General features: G+C 40.7%; 1 protein-coding gene across 1 annotated transcript in view; it reads right to left on the bottom strand.

The window, feature by feature from the left end:
• The window catches only part of LOC135542067 (calcium/calmodulin-dependent protein kinase type 1-like), an 83,366-nt gene that overhangs the window by 44,970 nt on the left and 16,047 nt on the right, over positions 1–22,349 (bottom strand). Inside the window, exon 2 of the mRNA XM_064968697.1 lies at positions 12,958–13,071. Coding sequence (XP_064824769.1) covers positions 12,958–13,043 — 86 coding nt within the window. The 5' untranslated portion in view covers positions 13,044–13,071. The remainder of the gene's footprint in view (positions 1–12,957; positions 13,072–22,349) is intronic.

Here is a 22,349-nt window from a genome sequence, read left to right as displayed (position 1 = left end):
GTTCTCCCCAATAAGCCTCATCAGCCTCCCTCTGTGTGACAGAATACATCAGTGGGTAGGTGGTAGACAATGGCCTGAATTAGAATTTCAATTATTTAAATGTTTTGTCATTAGAGTGCTTCATTACTATGAATGAGAAAAATAACAGATACATCCATTCATTGAACTTGTTAAGGGCAGATTGATCAGTCAGCTATTGTGTTGTGGAGTGGGGCTGAATAAGATCAAAACACAGCCGAGGACACAAACTGAGGCCATGATCAGAGAATTTCTGCTACAAAGGGATGGCATGAGGGGGTGGAGGGTGGGAGGGTGGGAGGGGAGTCACACACACGCACGCACACACACACACATCCCTTATAAGGCCTATTTGTGAAAGAACGTCAAAGAGGGAGTCTCCAGGAATTCAGCTTTGCTCCTAGCAGAGACATTCAACAGTGTATACAATGAGGAGACTTCACCGCCCCTCACAATGCTCACACAATCACACACCAGGATTATTAATAGCAAATACAAACTTTGTTTCCATAGTGATTGTTAGAGTCCATATGGAAAGTGTCTCCTCCTGTTGCTAAGACAACCAGCCAACAGGGAACTCTTAGCTGACATCCTGGTGAGCTGGTGATCTTTCCATAAACTAGCGGACAACCCCATCGGCAGACCAGGGAATATGGAGGAAAGGAAACCTGAACATACTCATCATATGCACAACTTTATCTAAAAAATGTGTAACAACTGAAGTAAAGAGAAAAGGGTGTTTACCCAAAATGTTTGACCAACATCCCGATGATAGGAATGAGACAAGCACTGTGGTAGAAATATCCCAATCAAATAATTATACCGGCACCAACATAGGAGCATCGGGAACACAAGGTATCATTGGGCTACATTAGGTAAAATGTGTTATGGATGATGTTTAAATACTCACTAACAGGGATCCAAGTGTGTACTTTATGGAAACTTCAAATAATGTATGTCTAATGTCAGTGCACCTTATGTAAACATCCTGTTTCATTATATATATTTATATTTATATTTATTTATTTTTTGCGAATAGGATTGATCCCCTCTACCACACGGAACCCCACTAATCCTACCGACGGAAACGCACGAGGTGGCTAAAAACAGACCTCCATCCTATGCTAGATTGCTACCGATGGCCCGGCTAGCTGTCTGAATCGCCGTGACCCCAACCAACCTCACTACTCACTGGACCCTTTTGATCACTCGACTAAGCATGCCTCTCCTTAATGTCAATATGCCTTGTCCATTGCTGTTTTGGTAAGTGTTTATTGGCTTATTTCACTGTAGAGCCTCAAGTCCTGCTCACTATACCTTATCCAACCTATTAGTTCCACCACCCACACATGCGATGACATCTCCTGGTTTCAATTATTTTTCTAGAGACAATATCTCTCTCATCATCACTCAATACCTACGTTTAGCTCCACTGTATTCACATCCTACCATACGTTTGTCTGTACATTATACCTTGAAGCTATTTTATCGCCCCCAGAAACCTCCTTTTACTCTCTGTTCCAGACGTTCTTGATGACCAATTCTCATTGCTTTTAGCCGTACCCTTATCCTACTCCTCCTATTTTCCTCTGGTGATGTAGAGGTGAATCCAGGCCCTGCAGTGCCTAGCTCCACTCCTATTCCCCAGGCACTCTCTTTTGATGAATTCTGTAACCGTAATAGTCTAGGTTTCATGCATGTTAACATTAGGCCTCCTTAGGCCTCCTGCCTAAGTTTGTTTAATTCACTGCTTTAGCACACTCTGCCAACCCAGATGTTCTAGCTGTGTCTGAATCCTTGTTTAGGAAGACCACCAAAAATTCTGAAATTTTCATCCCAAACTACAACATTTTCAGACAAGATAGAACTGCCAAAGGGGCGGAGTTGCAATCTACTGCAAAGATAGCCTGCAGAGTTCTGTCCTACTATCCAGGTCTGTACCCAAACAATTTGAACTTCTACTTTTAAAAATCCACCTCTCTAAAAACAAGTCTCTCACCGTTGCCGCCTGCTATAGACCACCCTCTGCCCCCAGTTGTGCTCTGGACACAATATGTGAACTGATTGCCCTCCCATCTATCTTCATAGCTCGTGCTGCTAGGCAACCTAAACTGGAACATGCTTAACACCTCAGCCATCCTACAATCTAAGCTTGATGCCCTCAATCTCACACAAATTATCAATGAACCTACCAGGTACCTCCCCAAAGCCTTAAACGCGGGCACCCTCATAGATATCATCCGAACCAACTTGCCCTCTAAATACACCTCTGCTGTCTTCAACCAAGACCTCAGCGATCACTGCCTCATTGCCTGCATCCGTAATGGGTCAGCGGTCAAACGACCTCCACTCATCACTATCAAACGCTCCCTGAAACACTTCAGCGAGCAGGCCTTTCTAATCGACCTGGCCGGGGTATCCTGGAAGGATATTGATCTCATCCCATCAGTAAAGGATGCCTGGTTATTTAAAAAAATGCCTTCCTAACCATCTTAAATTAGCATGCCCCATTCAAGAAATTTAGAACCAGGAACAGATATAGCCCTTGGTTCTCACCAGACCTGACTGTCCTTAACCAACACAAAAACATCCTATGGCGTTCTGCATTAGCATCGAACAGCCCCCATTATATGCAGCTTTTCAGGGAAGTTAGAAACCATTATACACAGGCAGTTAGAAGAGCCAAGGCTAGCTTTTTCAAGCAGAAATTTGCTTCCTGCAACACTAACTCAAAAAAGTTAATTCATTGATCTGGCCAAGCCTTTCGACTCTGTCAATCACCACATCCTCATCAACAGCCTTGGCTTCTCAAATGATTGCCTCGCCTGGTTCACCAACTACTTCTCTGATAGAGTTCAGTGTGTCAAATCGGAGGGTCTGCTGTCCGGACCTCTGGCAGTCTCTATGGGGGTGCCACAGGGTTCAATTCTTGGACCGACTCTCTTCTCTGTATACATCAATGATGTCGCTCTTGCTGCTGGTGAGTCTCTGATCCACCTCTACGCAGACGACACCATTCTGTATACTTCTGGCCCTTCTTTGGACACTGTGTTAACAACCCTCCAGACAAGCTTCAATGCCATACAACTCTCCTTTCGTGGCCTCCAATTGCTCTTAAATACAAGTAAAACTAAATGCATGCTCGCTGCCTGCACCTGCCCACCCACCTGTCCAACATCACTACTATGGAAGGCTCTGACTTAGAATACGTGGACGACTACAAATACCTAGGTGTCTGGTTAGACTGTAAACTCTCCTTCCAGACCCACATCAAACATCTCCAATCCAAAGTTAAATCTAGAATTGGCTTCCTATTTCGCAACAAAGCATCCTTCACTCATGCTGCCAAACATACCTTTGTAAAACTGACCATCCTACCAATCCTCGACTTTGGCGATGTCATTTACAAAATACTCTCCAATACCCTACTCAACAAATTGGATGTAGTCTATCACAGTGCCATCTGTTTTGTCACCAAAGCCCCATATACTACCCACCATTGCGACCTGTACGCTCTCGTTGGCTGGCCCTCGCTTCGTACTCGTCGCCAAACCCACTGGCTCCATGTCATCTACAAGACCCTGCTAGGTAAAGTCCCCCCTTATCTCAGCTCGCTGGTCACCATAGCATCACCCACCTGTAGCATGCGCTCCAGCAGGTATATCTCTCTGGTCAGCCCCAAAACCAATTCTTTCTTTGGCCGCCTCTCCTTCCAGTTCTCTGCTGCCAATGACTGGAACGAACTACAAAAATCTCTGAAACTGGAAACACTTGTCTCCCTCACTTGCTCTAAGCACCAGCTGTCAGAGCAGCTCACAGATTACTGCACCTGTACATAGCCCAGATATAATTTAGCCCAAACAACTACCTCTTTCCCTACTGTATTTATTTTTATTTTTTTATTTTTTTTGCTCCTTTGCACCCCATTATTTTTATATCTACTTTGCACATTCTTCCACTGCAAATCTACCATTCCAGTGTTTTACTTGCTATATTGTGGGGCGGCAGGGTAGGCCAGTGGTTAGCAAGTTGGAGTTGTAACCAAAAGGTTGCAAGTTCAAATCCCCGAGCTGACAAGGTACAAATCTGTCATTCTGCCCCTGAACAGGCAGTTAAACCACTGTTCCTAGGCTGTCATTGAAAATAAGAATTTGTTCTTAACTGACTTGCCTAGTTAAATAAAGGTAAAAAATTGTATTTACTTTGCCACCATGGCCTTTTTTTGCCTTTACCTCCCTTATCTCACCTCATTTGCTCAAATCGTTTATAGACTTGTTTCTACTGTATTATTGACTGTATGTTTGTTTTACTCCATGTGTAACTCTGTGTCGTTGTATGTGTCAAACTGCTTTGCTTTATCTTAGCCAGGTCGCAATTGTAAATGAGAACTTGTTCTCAACTTGTTCTCAACTACTTGGTTAAATAAAGGTGAAATAAATAAAATAAAATACATACGAGGAACTACTCATATTGTTATCCTTTATTTGGCAAATATTTACCTGATATTTAGAACAGAAACTGCATGGCAAAGGACATTCTTTAATAATAAAATATAGATAATAACCTCCTGGTTTCTTTGTGATTCACAAAAAACATGACACTTCACACAAAATAGAGTAGGTTCAAGCTAGAACTGACAGAAGCTATGAATGTAAAGGATGCAAATAGTGTCAAATAAGAGACAAGCAGTGTAGAGATAACACCAGGAATTGTTCTGCCATTGTAAACAGAGTAGAGTATATAATTTTTACAGTACCAGTCAAAAGTTTGGACACACCTACTCATTCAAGGGTTTTTATTCGTTTTTACTATTTTCTACATTGTATAATAATAGTGAAGATATCAGAACTATGAAATAACACATATGGAATCATGTAGTAACCAAAAAAGTAATAAACAAATAAAATAATATTTCAGATTTTCAATTCTTCAAAGTAGCCACCCTTTAACTTGATGACAGTTTTGCACACTCTTGGTATTCTCCCAACCAGCTTCACCTGGAATGGAGGAGTTCCCACATACTCTGAGCACTTGTCGGCTGCTTTTCCTTCACTCTGCGGTCCAACTCATCCCAAACCATCTCAATTGGGTTGAGGTCATGTGATTGTGGAGGCCAGGTTATCTGATGTAGCACTCCATCACTCTCCTTCTTGGTCAAATAGTCCTTACACAGCCTGGAGGTGTGTTGGGTCATTGTCCTGTTGAAAAACAAATTATAGTCCCACTAAGCGCAAACCAGATGGGATGGTGTATGACTGCAGAATGCTGTGGTAGCCATGCTGGTTAAGTCTGCCTTGAATTGTAAATAAATCCCAGACAGTGTCACCAGCAAAGCATCCCAACACCATCACACCTTCTCTTTCATGCTTCATGGTGGGAACCACACATGTGGAGATCATCAGACCAAAGGACAGATTCCCACAGGTCTAATGTCCTTTGCTCGTGATTCTTGGCCCAACCAAGTCTCTTCTTATTATTGGTGTCCTTTAGTAGTGGTTTCTTTGCAGCAATTTGACCATGAGGGCCTGATTCACACAGTCTCCTCTGAACAGTTAATGATGATATGTGTCTGTTACTTGAACTCAGTGAAGCATTTATTTGGGATGCAATTTCTGAGGCTGGTAACTCTAATGAACTTATCCTCTGCAGCAGAGGTAACTCTGGGTCTTCCTTTCCTGTGTCAGTCATCATGAGAGCCAGTTTCATCATAAAGCTTGACTGTTTTTGCGACTGCACGTGAAGACATTTTCAAAGTTCTTGACATTTTCAGGATTGACTGACTGTAATTTCTCTTTGCTTACTGGAGCTTTTCTTGCCATAATATGGACTTGGTCTTTTACCAAATAAGGCTATCTTCTGTATACCACCCCTACCTTGTCATAGTACAACTGCTTGGCTCTAACACATTAAGAAGGAAATCAATTCCACAAATTAACTTTTAACAAGGCACACCTGTTAATTGAAATGCATTCCAGGTGACTTCCTCATGAAGCTGGTTTAGAGAATGCCAAGAGTGTGCAAAGCTGTCACAAGGCTAAGGTTGGCTACATTGAATTTCCAATATCAAATATATTTTGATTTGGTTAACATTTTTTTGGTTACTACATGATTCCATATGTGTTATTTCATAGTTTTGATTATTCTACAATGTAGAAAATAGTAAAAATGAAGAAAAACCCTTGAATGAGTAGGTGTGTCCAAATGTTTGATTGTTACTGTAAAGATTATATATATATATATATACACACTACCGTTAAAACATTTTGGGTCACTTAGAAATGTCCTGGTTTTTTAAAGAAAATTGAAATGCATTCCAGGTGACTTCCTCGTGAAGCTGGTTTAGAGAATGCCAAGTGTGTGCAAAGCTGTCACAAGGCAAAGGGTGGCTACTTTGAATTTCCAATATCAAAAATATTTTGATTTGGTTAACCATTTTTTGGCTACTACATGATTCCATGTGTGCTATTTCATAGATTATAGTAAAAATGAAGAAAAACCCCTTGAATGAGTAGGTGTGTCCAACTTTTGATTGGTACTGTAAAAATTATATATATACACACTACCGTTAAAACATTTTGGGTCACTTAGAAATGTCATGGTTTTTTAAAGAAAAGCAACAAAAAAATCCCATTAAAATAACATCACTGTTTAGACATTGTTAATATTGTAAATGACTATTGTAGCTGGAAACGGCAGATTTTTAAGAAATATCTACATTGTGTTCCAATGGCACGTTGTGTTAGCTAATCCAAGTTTATCATTTTAAAAGGCTAATTGATCATCAGAAAACCCTTTTTACAATTATGTTAGCACAGCTGAAAACTGTTGTTCTGATTAAAGAAGCAATAAAACTGGCCTTCTTTAGACTATTTGAGTATCTAGAGCGTCAGCAATTGTGGGTTCGATTACAGGCTCAAAATGGCCAGAAAAAAATAATTTCTTCTGAAACTCATCAGTCTATTCCTGTTCTGAGAAATGAAGGCTATTCCATGCAATAAATTGCCAAGAAACTGAAAATCTCAAACAACACTGTGTACTACTCCGTTCACGGAACAGCGCAAACTGCCTCTAACCAGAATAGAAAGAGGAGTGAGAAGCCCGGTGCGCAACTGAGCAAGAGGACAAGTACATTAAAGTGTCTAGTTTGAGAAACAGACGCCTCACAAGTCCTCAACTGGCAGCTTCATTAAATAGTACCCGCAAAACACCAGTCTCAACATCAACAGTGAAGAGGTAACTCCGGGATGCTGGCCTTTTGAAAATTCCCAAAACAATGAATTTAGCAGTATTCATTTAGTTATTATATTTGAGAAAAAGAACACAGCATTATCCATAGCAAAATGCATAGAATTGCCGGAAACTAGCTTTAAATCTGCAACATTTTCTCTCAGGTCCATGGCAGAAAATGTATTGTAGATTTGGGGGAATTTTGCTTTAAAATTGCAACATTTTCTCTCAGCTAACCCCCTTTTTTGATCCAGATTTTTTTTTGAACACATTCCCAAGTGACATTGCTTCAAATGCCATGTTGAAACGTGCAGGACTGTACACCAAAGCCTTTTAAACAGCTCAACTGGATAATAGGTTTAGACTGATTCCATTATCCAGGCACCAAGAAGAGATTAGAACACAGATTATTCAGCAGTCTGAAGACAGGCTTTATTGGTCACATGCACGTGTTTAGCAGATCTTATTGCGGGTGTAGCAAAATGCTTGTGTTTCTAGCTCCAACAGTGCAGTGATATCTAACAAGTAATATCTAACAGTTTCACAACAAACACCCAAAATAAACATATATCTAAGTAAGGAATGGATAAGGAATATATATACATATATGTCAGAGCAGCATTTGACTAAGATACAGTGGCATAGTGTAGAATACAGTATACACATGTGAGATTGGCGATGCAAAATCTTCACACAATTAAAGTGACTAAGATACCGTAGAATAGTATAGAGTACAGTTTATACATATGAGATGAGTAATGCAAGATACGGAGACATTATTAAAGTGGCTAGTGATTCCTAATCTATGTCTATAGGCAGCAGCCTCTGATGTGCTGGAGATGGCTGTTTAACAGTCAGTGGTGTAGTATAGAATACAATACAGTATATACATATGAAATGGGGGATGCAATATGTAAACACAATTTAAAAGCGACTAAAATATCATAGAATAGTGTGGAGTACAGTTTATACATGTGAGATGAGTAATGCTAGATACTTAAAGATTATTAAAGTGGCTAGTGATCCATTTCTAAAAGTGGCCAGTGATTTCTAATCTATGTCTATAGGCAGCTGCCTCTGATGTGCTAGTGATGGCTGTTTAGCGGTCTGATGGCCTTGAGATAGAAGCTGTTTTCATTCTCTCGGTCCAGCTTTGAGCACCTGTACTAACCTCACCTTCTGGATGATAGCGGGGTGAACAGGCAGTGGCTCGGGTGGTTGATGTCGTTGATGATCTGTTTGGCCTTCCTATGGCATCGGGTGCTGTAAGTGTCCAGGAAGGCATGAAGTTTGCCCCCGGTGATGCATTGGGCAGACCACACCACCCTCTGGAGAGTTTTGCGGTGCAGTTGCCATACCAGGCGGTGATACAGCCCGACAGGAGCCAAATTTCTTTATCCTCCTGAGGTTGAAGAGGCGCTGTTGCGCCTTTTTCACCACACTATCTATGTGGGTGGACCATTTCAGTTTGTCAGTGATGTGTACGCCGAGGAACTTGAAGCTTTCTCCTTTTCCACTGCTGTCCCATCAATGTGGATAGGGAGGTGTTTCCTCTGCTGTTTCCTGAAGTCCACGATCATCTCCTTAGTTTTGTTGACATTGAGTGAGAGGTTATTTTTCTGGCACCACACTCCCAGAGCCCTCACCTCCTCCCTGTAGGCTGTCTCATCGTTGTAGGTAATCAAGCCAACTACTGTTGTGTCATCTGCAAAGTTGATGATTGATTTGGAGGCGTGCTTGGCCACGCAGCCATGGGTGAACAGGGAGTAGAGGAGGGGGATGAGCACACACACTTTATTAAACAGCATCGCAATACAGTTCCTCACAAGCGTCTTACTGCCTGTTTGAATATGTATTTATTAGCAATCCCCATTAGCTGCTACTCTTCCTGGGATCCAGCAAAATTACAACAGTTTATACAGTTTTAAAAACATTACAACATACATTCACAGATCGTGTGCCCTCAGATCCCTAATTCACGACTACCACAGATACAGTTGAAGTCGGAGGTTTACATACACTTAGGTTGGAGTCATTAAAACTTGTTTTTCAACCACTCCACAAATTCCTTGTTAACATACTATAGTTTTGGCAAGTCGGTTAGGACATCTACTTTGTGCATGACACAAGCAATTTTTTCCAACAATTCTTTACAGACAGATTATTTAACTTAGAATTCACTGTATCACAATTCCAGTGGGTTAAAAGTTTACATTAATTGGAGGTGTACCTGTGGATGTATTTCAAGGCCTACCTTCAAACTCAGTGCCTCTTTGCTTGATCATGGGAAAATCAGAAGAAATCAGCCAAGACTTCAGAAAAAGAAATTGCAGACCTCCACAAGGCTTGCTCATCCTTGGGAGCAATTTCCAAACGCCTGAAAGTACCACATTCATCTGTACAAACAATAGTATGCAAGTATAAAAACCATGGGACCACACAGCCGTCGTACCGCTCAGGAAGGATACGCGCTCTGTCTCCTAGAGATGAACGTACTTTGGTGTGAAAAGTGCAAATCAATCTCAGAACAACAGCAAAGGACCTTGTGAAGATGCTGGAGGAAACAGGTACAAAATAATCTAGATCCACAGTAAAATGAGTCCTATATCGACATAACCTGAAAGGCAGCTCAGCAGGGAAGAAGCCACGGCTCCAAAACCGCCATAAAAAAGACAGACTATGGTTTGCAACTGCACATGGGGACAAAGATCGTACTTTTTGGAGAAGTGTCCTCTGGTCTGATGAGACAAAAATATAACTGTTGGCCATAATGACCATCGTTATGTTTGGAGGTGTCACCACTTCTGCCGAAGTCGTTGCCTCTCCTTGTTCGGGCGGTGCTCGGCGGTCAACATCACAGGCCTTCTAGCCTTCATTGATCCATTTTTCATTTTCCATTGGTTTTGTCTCATCTTCCCACACACCTGTTTTCAATCCCATTCATTACCTGTTGTGTATTTAACCCTCTGTTTCCCCTCATGTCTTTGTCAGAGATTGTTTTATGTCAAGTGTTGTTTTATGTTGTATAGGTGCGCGATGGGTCCGCCATGTTCGTTTATGTATGTACGTATTTAGTGTTTGGTGCATGTTAAGTGGACTTATATGAAAATACTCCATTGCCACTCCGTTTGACTCTCCTGCACCTGACTTCCCTGCCACCTATACACACGACTCTAACAGGAAGAAAAAGGGGGAGGCTTGCAAGCCGAAGAACACAGAGAGGGAGCATCATGAGGGAGGAAAATTTGGTGGATATATTGAAGCAACATCTCAAGACACCAGTCAGGAAGTTAAAGCTTGGTCGCAAATGGGTCTTCCAAATGGACAATGACCCCAAGCATACTTCCAAAGTTGTGGCTAAATGGCTTAAGGACAACAAAGTCAAGGTATTGGAGTGGCCATCACAAAGCCCTGACCTCAATCCTATAGAAAATGTGTGGGCAGAACTGAAAAAGTGTGTGCGAGCAAGGGGGCCTACAAACATGATTCAGTCACACCAGCTCTGTCAGGACGAATGGGCCAAAATTCACCCAACTTATTGTGGGAAGCTTGTGGAAGGCTGCCCGGAATGTTTGACCCAAGTTAAACAATTTAAAACAAAGCTACCAAATACTAATTGAGTGTATGTAAACTCCTGACCCACTGGGAATGCGATGAAAGAAATAGAAGATTAAATAAATCATTCTCTCTACTATTATTCTGACATTTCAAATTTTTAAAATAAATTGGTGATCTTAACTGACCTAAAACATGGAATTTATACTAGGATTAAACGTCAGGAATTGTGATAAACTGAGTTTAAATGTATTTGGCTAAGGTGTATGTAAACTTCCGAATTCAATTACAAAATCCATGTGTTCGTGTGTGTATAGTGCATATATTATCGTGTGTGTGTGTATGCATATGTCTGTGCCTATGTTGCTTCACAGTCCCGCTGTTCCATGAGGTGTTTTTTGTATCGGTTTTTTAAATCAAATTTTACTGCTTGCATGAGTTACTTGATGTGGAATAGAGTTCCATGTAGTACTGTGCGCCTTACATAGTCTGTTTTGGACTTGATGAAGTCAATCTCTCCTCCACTTTGAGCCAGGAGAGATTGACATGCATATTATTAATATTAGCTCTCTGTGTACATCCCAAGGGTTTGTTAACCACTCTTTTACATCAATTAGATGTAGAATCAGGAAAAAACATTGCAGGTATTAAACCCTCTTTAGATCAGATACACGCAGACAGACCCACAAACACTCAGGGAACAATATTCTCATCATCACTGTTGATGGGAGAAACAGAGCCACCCATCCACCATTCTAAATGAAAGGCCCTGTCCACTGGATTAGTCAACACTTTAGTGTAGAAGGCCGACCCCCTCGAACGTAAACACAGAGCTGTTGAAAGGACAGACTTCACTGTACAACTGGCACTGACCAAGCACGGGATGTCTCTCTGAACACCGGATTGTATGGAGCTACAGCTGGCCCCCTGATTGCATGTTTCCTGTCTTTTCTCTGTCTGCTCCTCGTATATGTTAGGCATTCAGTCTCGCTCAACCTCTCATTCCTCTTCAGCAATGGCCTGAGCTAAGCAAGATATTGATAAAATATGTATTTCCCTTGTAAGGCCTTTTTATGTATTAATGTATGGTTCCTCACTATAAGTGGTCCCAGCATGAAAATAGTTTGTCTCTCCTGTAGTTTTTGGTTCCTCTCTCTCTCTCTCTCTCTCTCTCTCCAAGTCAGGGAAAGGGCACCAAAGTCCCTCTGCTAAATGCTTCCTGGGTCAAGGGTCAGCAAAAAAGTCGACACACACACACACTGAGCAGGGAAACAACATCACTGAAGAATGTTCTCACCCATCGGGGAACATGTCAAAATAGCACAGCTGATGTCAGCTCTATAAAAATTTAACATCTCTGACAATGTACAGTATTTTAGCTTGCACTTTCATACTTGATGTGGCCCAGAATACCTAGAACGCCAGTGATGTCCTTTCCACTCAAATCACATACAGACATGAAACACAACACACTCTGGAAAATACAACAACAACAAAAAGCTAAATATGAAAAGCAAAAGTGCAAAATCCCCCCGGGCCATTTATAATTCAGTAAAAATACATGTAACACATCAAAGTACTGCTCAGAGCAAGGCAGGTTCTGATGTTAGAATACATTATCAACTGGACCAGACCGACTCGTACTAAGGACACGAGAGCCTAGACACACACACAAACACCTCAACAGTGTAATCTAAAACCATGGGGGAATCTTCAATAGGCTAGTAGACCTCAGCATTAATAATAACCAATCATGAGCATGTCGTCAAGGTAGAGTCCTGATCTGAGCTCACTGCTCTCTGAAGAGAATATCCCCCAATCACTCAAACTTTAATAGACTCTATTAGCAACTTTCTACCCACACGCCTGCATTAAACATGACCAATATACCTAAAGAGGTCGTCAGTCAGTGTTAAACATGCAAAAAGGTAGAGGTACAGAAAACGCATGCAAATGTCCCTCTGTATTAATAATGTTGTAGCCTGAATCTGAATAACACTGCTAAGCGTTCCGTGTGAACTCTTTATGGTGTTTTAATGAGCAGAGAGATAGCAAAGGGCCCAGACCCATGCATGCTAGTTATACTGTATATGAACTATTAAACTCTATCCTCAACAACAGAATGGTCCTTTAGTGAGATATGATTTCAACACTTACGTCCCCAGGATCTCCTTGAAGTCGAAATTCTCCTTAACATCTGAGGTTTTCTTCTTCCAAGAATGTCCATCGTCACCCAAAGGCATCTTTCTTTTCTGGTGGTTGGATACAATACTGGAGAAGAGGAGGGAAACTTAAATCACTCACTGTTCAACATGGGGGAAAAACTGGTCAGACAAACACTCTTTCTGGATAGTTGTGTACCAGAATATTTGTCTACGTATTAATTGTAATTGAAAGAATAAGGGTTCTTGTTTTTGATGATAACAGAATAGCTTTGTCATTCCACACTAAAGAAATGTAAAACTCAAAGAGATAATGGATGACTAAAAAAATGTAACTAGACTGTACTTATTTTGGCACCTTTTGATTGACACACAAATGGTTTAGACTTACCTGGAAACTAAGTCTGATAAAGTGAGCTGTCAGACACTTAAAACCATTAGAATGTCACCAAGAATGTAAAAACTTCTACAAATTGCTTCAGGTGACGAGGGTTTGCGGTCAGTCCTACTCTCCCTTTAACTAATAATCCTGAATGAACATAATTTAAGCTTCCCTTCAACATCTCTTATTGCTATTCTTACCAGTCTGTGCATCAAAAATTAGTAACTTTTGTAACTATAGTTGACATACTCACTCGCACTCTCAGTTGCAAGTGGCTTTTTTTAACTAGGAGTGTTAAAGTGTTATGGTGTAACACTTATTATCCGACAGAATAGTTTTGTAGGTCCATAACAATGCAGACTTTTAAACGGCAGTAGATGTGGTTATGAGTCAACCAATAAAACAACCAGGTCAAACATTATACAATGTGTTTTACTTACAATTAGATCTCACAGACAGAATCCCTCCCCTAGCTGCCAGTGGGCTATTGTTATCACATTCCAAATCCCACCAGACCATTTTGACAAAATTTTTATATCAGAGCTTACTCCACTATTCTCAGATTAACTTCTCTGCTATCACCAAAACACAGACTGCCTGAAGCCTGTTCTGTTGGCACTGTCTAAGAACATTTTCACAATGTATTTTCGAGAGGTATCGATTGTCGAGACAGTACTGTTGGGTAAACTTGCAAAACGATCACGTACCGAGCGCTACCTCTGGGGATAGCGCACAATACTCGCCCGACAGTTGCCCCCCTCCGAGCAGGGCAGTGTAAACTGAATTGTGTCATTGAGCTCAACACTCATACAGTATTAACAGTAAATGCACAGAAAGTTTTTGAAACAGCTGAAATGTATAGAGATTGTACTTATACTGTGCCTTCAGAAAGTATTCACAACCCTTGACTAAGATTTTGTATCACTGGCCTACACACAATACCCCATAATGTGAACAAATAAATTACAAATGAAAATCTGAAATGTTTTGAGTCAATAATTACTCAACCCCTTTGTAATGGCAAGCCTAAATAAGTTCAGGAGTAAAAATGTGCTTAAGTCACATAACAAGTTGCATGGAGTAACTCTGTGTTTAACATTATTTGTTTAAGACTACCTCATCTCTGTACCCCATACAACTTTCTGTAAGGTCCCTCAGTCGAGCATTGAATTTCAAACACAGATTCAACCAAAAAGACCAGGGAGGTTTTCCAAAGCCTCGCGAAAAAGTGCACCTATTGGTAGATGGGTTAAAAAAATGCAGACATTGAAAATCCCTTTGAGCATGGTGAAGTTATTTATTACACTTTGGATGGTGTATTAATACACCCAGTTACTATAAAGATACAGGAATCCTTCCTACCTCAGTTGCAGGAGAGGAAGGAAGGAAACCGCTCAAGGATTTCACCATTAGGCCAATGGTGACTTTCAAAAAACAGTTAGAGTTTAATGGCTGTGAAAGGAGAAACTGATGATTGTTCAACAACATTGTAGTTACTCCACAATACTAACCTTAACAACAGAGTGAAAACAAGGAAGCCTGTACAGAATACAAATATTACAAAGCATGCATCCTGTTTGCAATAACGCACTAAAGTAAAACTGCAAAAAAGTGTGGCAAAGAAATTCAGTTTATGTCCTGAATACAAAGTTATGTTTGGGACAAATCCAACACAAGACATCACTGAGTACCACTCTTCATATTTTCAAGCATGGTGATGGCTGCATGATGTTATGGGTATGCTTGTCACCGACAAGGTCTAGGGAGTTTTTTAAGATAAAAAGAAACTGAGCACAGGCAAAATCCTAGAGGAAAACCTAGTTCAGTCTGCTTTCCAACAGACACTGGGAGAAAAATTCACCTTTCAGCGGGACAATAACCTAAAACACAAGGCCAAATATACACTGGAGTTGCTTACCAAGACAACATTGGATGTTCCTGAGTGCCTAGTTACAATTTTAACTTGAAAACCTATGGCAAGACTTGAAAATGTCTGTCTGGCAATGATCAATAACCAACTTTAAAGAGCTTGAAGAATTTAAAAAATAATAATGTGTTAATGTTTTACAGTCCAGGTGTGCAAAGCTCTTAGAAACGTACCCAAAAGACTCACAGCTGTAATCACTGCCAAAGGTCATTCTAACATGGATTGACTGAGAGGTGTGAATACTTGTGTAAAATAGATATCTGTATTTAATTTGCAATACATTTGAAAAATTAAATAAAAACAGGTTTTCACTTTGTCATTATGTGGTATTGTGTGTAGATGGGTGAGAAACAAATATATTGAATACATTTTGAATTAAGGCTGGAACAACAAAATGTGGAATAAGTCAAGGGGTATGAATACTTTCTGAAGGCACTGTATTTGATACTTGTTTCATTGAGTTTTTATCTGAAATTGCAGTAACAGCTTCTTACATCATGAAATTGTCGCAGTAGCTGCCGGCTTCACTGAGCCACGTAAAACAATGGAAGGCCATTTCCGATACTATATCAAAATGTAGAGATATGTAATTCAACATTTTCGATACGCAAGTCAGACTAGATAATACATAGAATATGTTTTTTAATTTGTAACATTGTGTGGTGATTTCAGACATAGCACCAATGACTATATATGAATGAACAAATCCATTGATCACGCAACACCATTCATTCCAATGTGAAGACTCAATAGTGCATTGGCCAAATGAAGTCGGTTAAGACAGCGTCTCATGGAAACATAACATGCGCAGTTTTTGCTACACCAGGAAGTGAAGTTGCAGGCTAGGCCAGTGCTGCCCCGTCTCATTGAGTAACTCAAATTTAAGGTTGACCGGGGTACTGCAGGCTGCCATTTGTATTTATTATGGATCCCCATACTCTTCCTGGGGTCCAGCTAAATTAAGGCAGTTATACAATTTTAAAAACATTACAATATATTCACAACAGATTGCACAACACAGATTTCACAACACATTAAGTGTGTGCCCTCAGGGCCCTACTCTACTACCACATATCTACAACACAAAATCCATGTGTATGTGTGTGTGTTTAGTGCGTATTGTGTGTTTGTATGCATGTGTCTGTTGCTGGCATGTCATGCCTACATTTGCTAGTCTTGCCAATGAAAAAATCATTAAAGCAGTTGGCAATATTTTTTCGGGAGTAAGGAGCCATCTGATTCAATGAGTGATGGAGCGGAGTTTGCCTTCTTGCCCAAAATGTCATTTAAGGTGCTCCAAAATTTTTACTATCATTCTTTATTTCATTTATCTTTGTGTCATAGTGTAGTGTCTTCTTCTTTTTATTCAGTTTAGTCACATGATTTTTCAATTTGCGGTACATTTGCCAATCGGTTGTGCAGTCAGACTTATTTGCCATTTATTTTGCCTCATACCTCTTAACCATACCATTTTTCAATTCCTCATCAATCCAGGGGATTGGGATTCAATTTCTTAATGGGTACATGGTTATCAGTAACTGGAATGAAACATTTCATAAATATGTCAAGTGCAGCATCTGGTTGCTTCTCATTACACACCACAGACCAACAAATATTACTTACATCAATAACATAGGAATCACTACAAAACTTATTATATGACCTCTTATACAGTATATTAGGCCCAGCCTTTGGAACTTCGGTTTTCCTAGATATGGCAACTATATTGTGATCACGACATCTGATGGATTTGGATACTGCTTTCACGCTAATTTCTGCAGCATTAGTAAATATGTGATCAATACATGTTGATGATTTCATTCATGTGCCTCACCTAAAGCCAGAATGGGTTTTAGGTGAGGCAGATGAACCCGTAGCCATATTGATTCATCAATATTTAACATGAGATTCTTGTCACGTTCGATATAAGGATCGGACCAAGGCGCAGCATGGTATGCGTACATTCTTATTTATTTAAAGAATGAAACACTGAACAAACTAACAAAATAACAAAACATGACACTATACAAACGATTGCTGACATACAACTACACATAGACAAGATCCCACAAACACCAAAGGGAAATGGCTACCTAAATATGATCCCCAATCAGAGACAACGATAAACAGCTGCCTCTGATTGGGAACCATATCAGGCCACCATAAACATACAAATCACCTAGACATACAAAACTCTAGACATACAAAAAACCTAGACAATACAAAACCCCTAGTCTATACAAAATCTAGCGTACCCACCCTAGTCACACCCTGACCGAACCAAAATGTAAAGAAAACAGAGATATCTCCCGTCAGGGCGCGACAATTCTCTCTAAGCTTTACAGAAATGTGGTTCTGAATATAGAAGGCCACACCTCCACCGTTGGCATTTCTGTATTTTCTGTAGATCTTATAACCATGTATTGCTACCACTGTATTCTCTGGGCTCCTGAGTGGCACAGCGGTCTAAGCCACTGCATCTCAGTAATAGAGGCATCACTACAGACACCCTGGTTTGAATCCAGGCTGTATCACAACCGGCCATGATTGGGAGTCCCATAGTACAGTACACAATTTTAGCACTTTTCTGGGATGCTTGATTGTTTTTATTGCTTTACTGGGAAACTTAGCAGAGGTAGACATGCTCAGGTTATTTACAGTGAACATATATTTACAGTCTACACACAATACCCAATAATGACAAAGCAACATTTTATTTTTTTTATTTCAGCAAATGTATTTAAAAGAAAATAGAAATATTGCATTTACATAAATATTCAGACAGTTTACTCAGTACTTTGTAGAAGCCCATTAGTCACCGATTACAGCCTGGAGTCTTCTTGGGTATGATGCTACAAGCTTGGCACACCTGTATTTGGGGAGTTTCTCCCATTCTTCTCTGCAGATCCTCTCAAGCTCCGTCAGGTTGGATGGGGAGCGTCGCTGCACAGCTATTTTCAGGTCTCTCCAGAGATGTTAGATAGGGTTAAAGTCCAGGATCTGGCTGGGCCACTCAAGGACATTCAGAGACTTGTCCCAAAGCCACTCCTGCATTGTCTTGGCTGTGTGCTTAGGGTCGTTGTCATGTTGAAAGGTGAACCTTCGCCCCAGTCTGAGGTCCTGAGAGCTCTGGAGCAGGTTTTCATCAAGAATATCTCTGTACTTTGTTCCGTTCATCTTTCCCTCGATTCTGATTAGTCTCCCAATCCCTGCCGCTGAAAAACATCCCAACAGCATGATGCTGCCACCACCATGCTTCACCGTAGGGATGGTGCCAGGTTTCCTCCAGACGTGATGCGTTGTCATTCAAGCAAAAGAGTTCAATCTTGGTATCATCAGACCAGAGAATCTTGTTTCTCATGGTCTGAGAGTCTTTAGGTGCCTTTTGGCAAACTCTAAGCGGGCATTCATGTGCCCTTTACTAAGGAGTGTGGAAAAAGTCAAGGGCTCTCAACACTGTCCGAATGCACTGTATGTTAGTGCAGGGTGAGCTGCAAACAGTGGACTTCCTGCTAGGGAACACCTCCTCAGTGCTAACAGTATAACTCTGGTTCATAGGCGCATGATTACTGCATACAATAGCTGTAAGATCAGCAGAGGAATTCAGGGCAGTAAAAGGGATATCAATTAGGTTACTTGCATTGTCTTTTCCAGCGCCCCTGGGATAATGTACATTTGCTGAAGCATTATGACACCTCAGCAACACAATGGTTGGGATTAAATATATTGGGCTTGAGTCATTGATAGGTCATTGTCTCAACGCAGCCTTATAAAGAATGCTGTGAAAGAATCCAGGAACCCAAATGACTTGGGTGGATCCCATCCTCCTTACAATAGCTTTGTTTCCAGAAGGCATCAAAACTGTCAATAAATGTTACACCCACAGAACAGCAATAGTGTCATAGCCAGTTTTGGAGGGAGACCAAGCTGCTGTTGGATAACTTAATTATCCTTATAACTTCTTGTGAGAATTTTCTTTTAAATACACAGTTAAAGGAAATATAGCTGGTGTATTAGAAACAATTACAATTCTTCAACAAAAAAATGTTTTATTTACAGGAAGATTGGCCAGGAAGATCGCCATTTTTCCATTCACTATAATGGGGATCCTGTTTCTGCTAACAATGTCTGCAGTACATTGTTGAATCTGCCTGGATTCCCCCCAGGGTGGCACTACAGGACCCAGAGTGGTGGATTTCCTGGGGCCAAGTTTTTCCTGATCTGGTAGGCTAACCTAACCAGGTTAAACTCGGGGTATGACATAGTAAAGAATCTGCTGTAATTATTTTTTGATATGGGCTATCATGGTACCATAAAAAAATCTTCTGAATAAACTCCTGGGCCTAGGTAGGATGAAAACAACAATAAAGTCCTGTCGAGAAAATTATGAATCAAATCATTCTAAACAACAGTACTTATCCCTCTTGAACATTTTTCTGGCAATATTTTTTAGAAGCGCTGGTACAAATGTCAGCTCGCCACATGTTTGCCTGGCGGCCCTGCTGTGCTGATCGCTGCAATGTGGATAGACGGAAATCGCCACACAATGCTATAAATGAAGAAACATAACCTATATGTATGATCTACTGTCTATGTATTTTATTTATTGGAATTGGCTTCCATATAGAACAGCTCAACATATCAACTCCTTGTGAATTTAATCCATTTTGAACTCAGGCTGTAGCAACAAAAAGTGGAATAAATCAAGGGGTATGAATACTCTGAAGGCACTATTTAACCGATTATGTAAAATGTCATCCCAATAACAATATTCAGTGAGAATAAGCCCTGTCAGTCAGAGCATGCCATGCAGGATGATATAATACATTGTTTTGGTTTTCATCTGCCAATTCAGTAGCCTGGTATGATTACATATCAGGCTTCTGAATATGGTGGTTAACTATCTGTCTAGTGACTTTTTCCCCTCATCTTAGTGGTCTCTGACTTGTGGTCAGACTCGCTGACGTGGGAAAAAAAAAATGAACTTGTGCCTTTTTTCAATGCTGAATTCAATGTCATTGAGAAAATGTATTTTTTCTGCTAAAATCATTTCTGAATTTAACAGTAATTCAAGTACTAACTGTAATCATCTAGTTTTTCAAAAGTATCTATAATCTGATTACAATATTTTTGCTGGTAACATAACCGATTGCAGTCAGTTTCTTGTAATCCGATTACATGTAACTGATTATATGTAATCAGTTACTCCCCAACCCTGTTGCTCGTATAAACAGGGAGTCTCACGACATGTGCTAAACCCACGTAGATGTGATGGGGTACAGAAAGTGACTGCTGCATGGCGTTATCAGTGCCACCCCATGAAACCCTTAGGAAACGTAATGTATGCCTCTTTCTTATCATGACCAGCCCGCACCAGCAGCTAATGAAACTGCTGCTAGGTGCACACACGCACGCACACACGCACGTGCACAGACAGACAGACAGACAGACAGACAGACAGACAGACAGACAGACAGACAGACAGACAGACAGACAGACAGAGGTTCGTTCGGAGGTGCCTTTCCTTCCTCGTCTGAAGTTGGCTTCTTGCATGTCTCCATGGAAACCCCAGAAAGGTATGCTGGTATCTGCAGAGCCAAATTGCACCAGGTCTAATGGCTAATGTCAGCTGAAGTAGTGTTTATTTTAGTCACATTGGTGTCGGTGCATGGTGTCAATGCGTGGTGAACGCACACACAGAGGTGGGCACATCAACAGACACCTCAGGGCCGTGCCTTGGCCTTTAGTCACAACTCTGGCCAATGTCACAGCCATTAAAGTCCCAGTAAAAAAATAGGTGGCTACCAGAGTTATCTGTTCTAAATTCCAACTCATGTTGGTAATGTAATTGGTCCCAACTCTATTGGTTACTTGTAAGACCATGACCAGTGATGGAATTACAGAGGAGCTGTGTGTAATTCTGCAAGTGAGGATGTGAGAGTGAGGAAGGCATCACATCCTCACTGAAAATACTTGAATATTCCCTTTAACATGACAGGATGTGATTTATAAAAGAGGAACATCGAAGAGGTTTGAATAAGGTTTATCACCCTTTTTAAATGGTTAATCAACATATATTTTTGTATACAGTACCAGTAAAACGGTTGGACACACCTACTCATCCAGGGTTTTCCCCTATTTTTACTATTTCCTAAATTGCACATGAATAGTGAAGACATACAAACTATGAAATGACACATATGGAATCATGTAGTAACCAAAAAAGTGGTAAACAAATCAAAATATATTTTATATTTGAGATTCTTCAAAGTAGCCACCCTTTGCCTTGATGACAGCTTTGCACACTCTTGGCATTCTCTCAACCAGCTTCATGAGGTAGTCACCTGGAATCCATTTCAGTGAACAGATGTGACTTCCAATCAATTGTGTTGTAACAAGGTAGGGGTGGCATACAGAAGATAGCCCTATTTGGTAAAATATCAAGTCCATGTTATGGCAAGAACAACTGAAGAAATGACAGTCCAACCGCTGTGTCTTTGTGTGATGCAGAGTAGTTGAACGGATTATCTCCGCATGTGTGGTTCCCACCGTGAAGCATAGAGGAGGAGGTGTGATTGTATGGGGGTGCTTTGCTGGTGACACTGTCAGTGATTAGTTTATAATTCAAGGCACACTTAACCAGCATGGCTACCACAGAATTCTGCAGCGATAAGCCATCCCATCTGGTTTGCTCTTAGTGGGACTATCATTTGTTTTTCAACAGGACAATGACCCAACACAATTCCAGGCTGTGTAAGGGCTATTTGACCAAGAAGGAGAGTGATGGACTGCTGCATCGGATGACCTGCCTCAACAATCACCCGACCTCAACCCAATTGAGATGGTTTAGGATGAGTTGGACACCCAGTGAAGGAAAAGCAGCTAACAAGTGCTCAGCATATGTGGGAACTCCTTCAAGAATGTTGGAAAAATATTCCAGGTGAAGCTGGTTGAGAGAATGCCAAGAGTGTGCAAAGCTGTCATCAAGGCAAAGGGTGGTTACTTTGAAGAATCTAAAATATAACACATATTTTGATTTGTTTAATAACATTTGTGTTATTTCATAGTTTGTCTTCAC

The sequence above is a fragment of the Oncorhynchus masou genome, chromosome 6, assembly GCF_036934945.1.
Source record: "Oncorhynchus masou masou isolate Uvic2021 chromosome 6, UVic_Omas_1.1, whole genome shotgun sequence".
Classification (NCBI taxonomy): domain Eukaryota; kingdom Metazoa; phylum Chordata; class Actinopteri; order Salmoniformes; family Salmonidae; genus Oncorhynchus; species Oncorhynchus masou.
The sequence above is the reverse complement of the archived record's forward strand: the minus strand, read 5'-3'. Positions and strand labels throughout refer to the sequence as shown.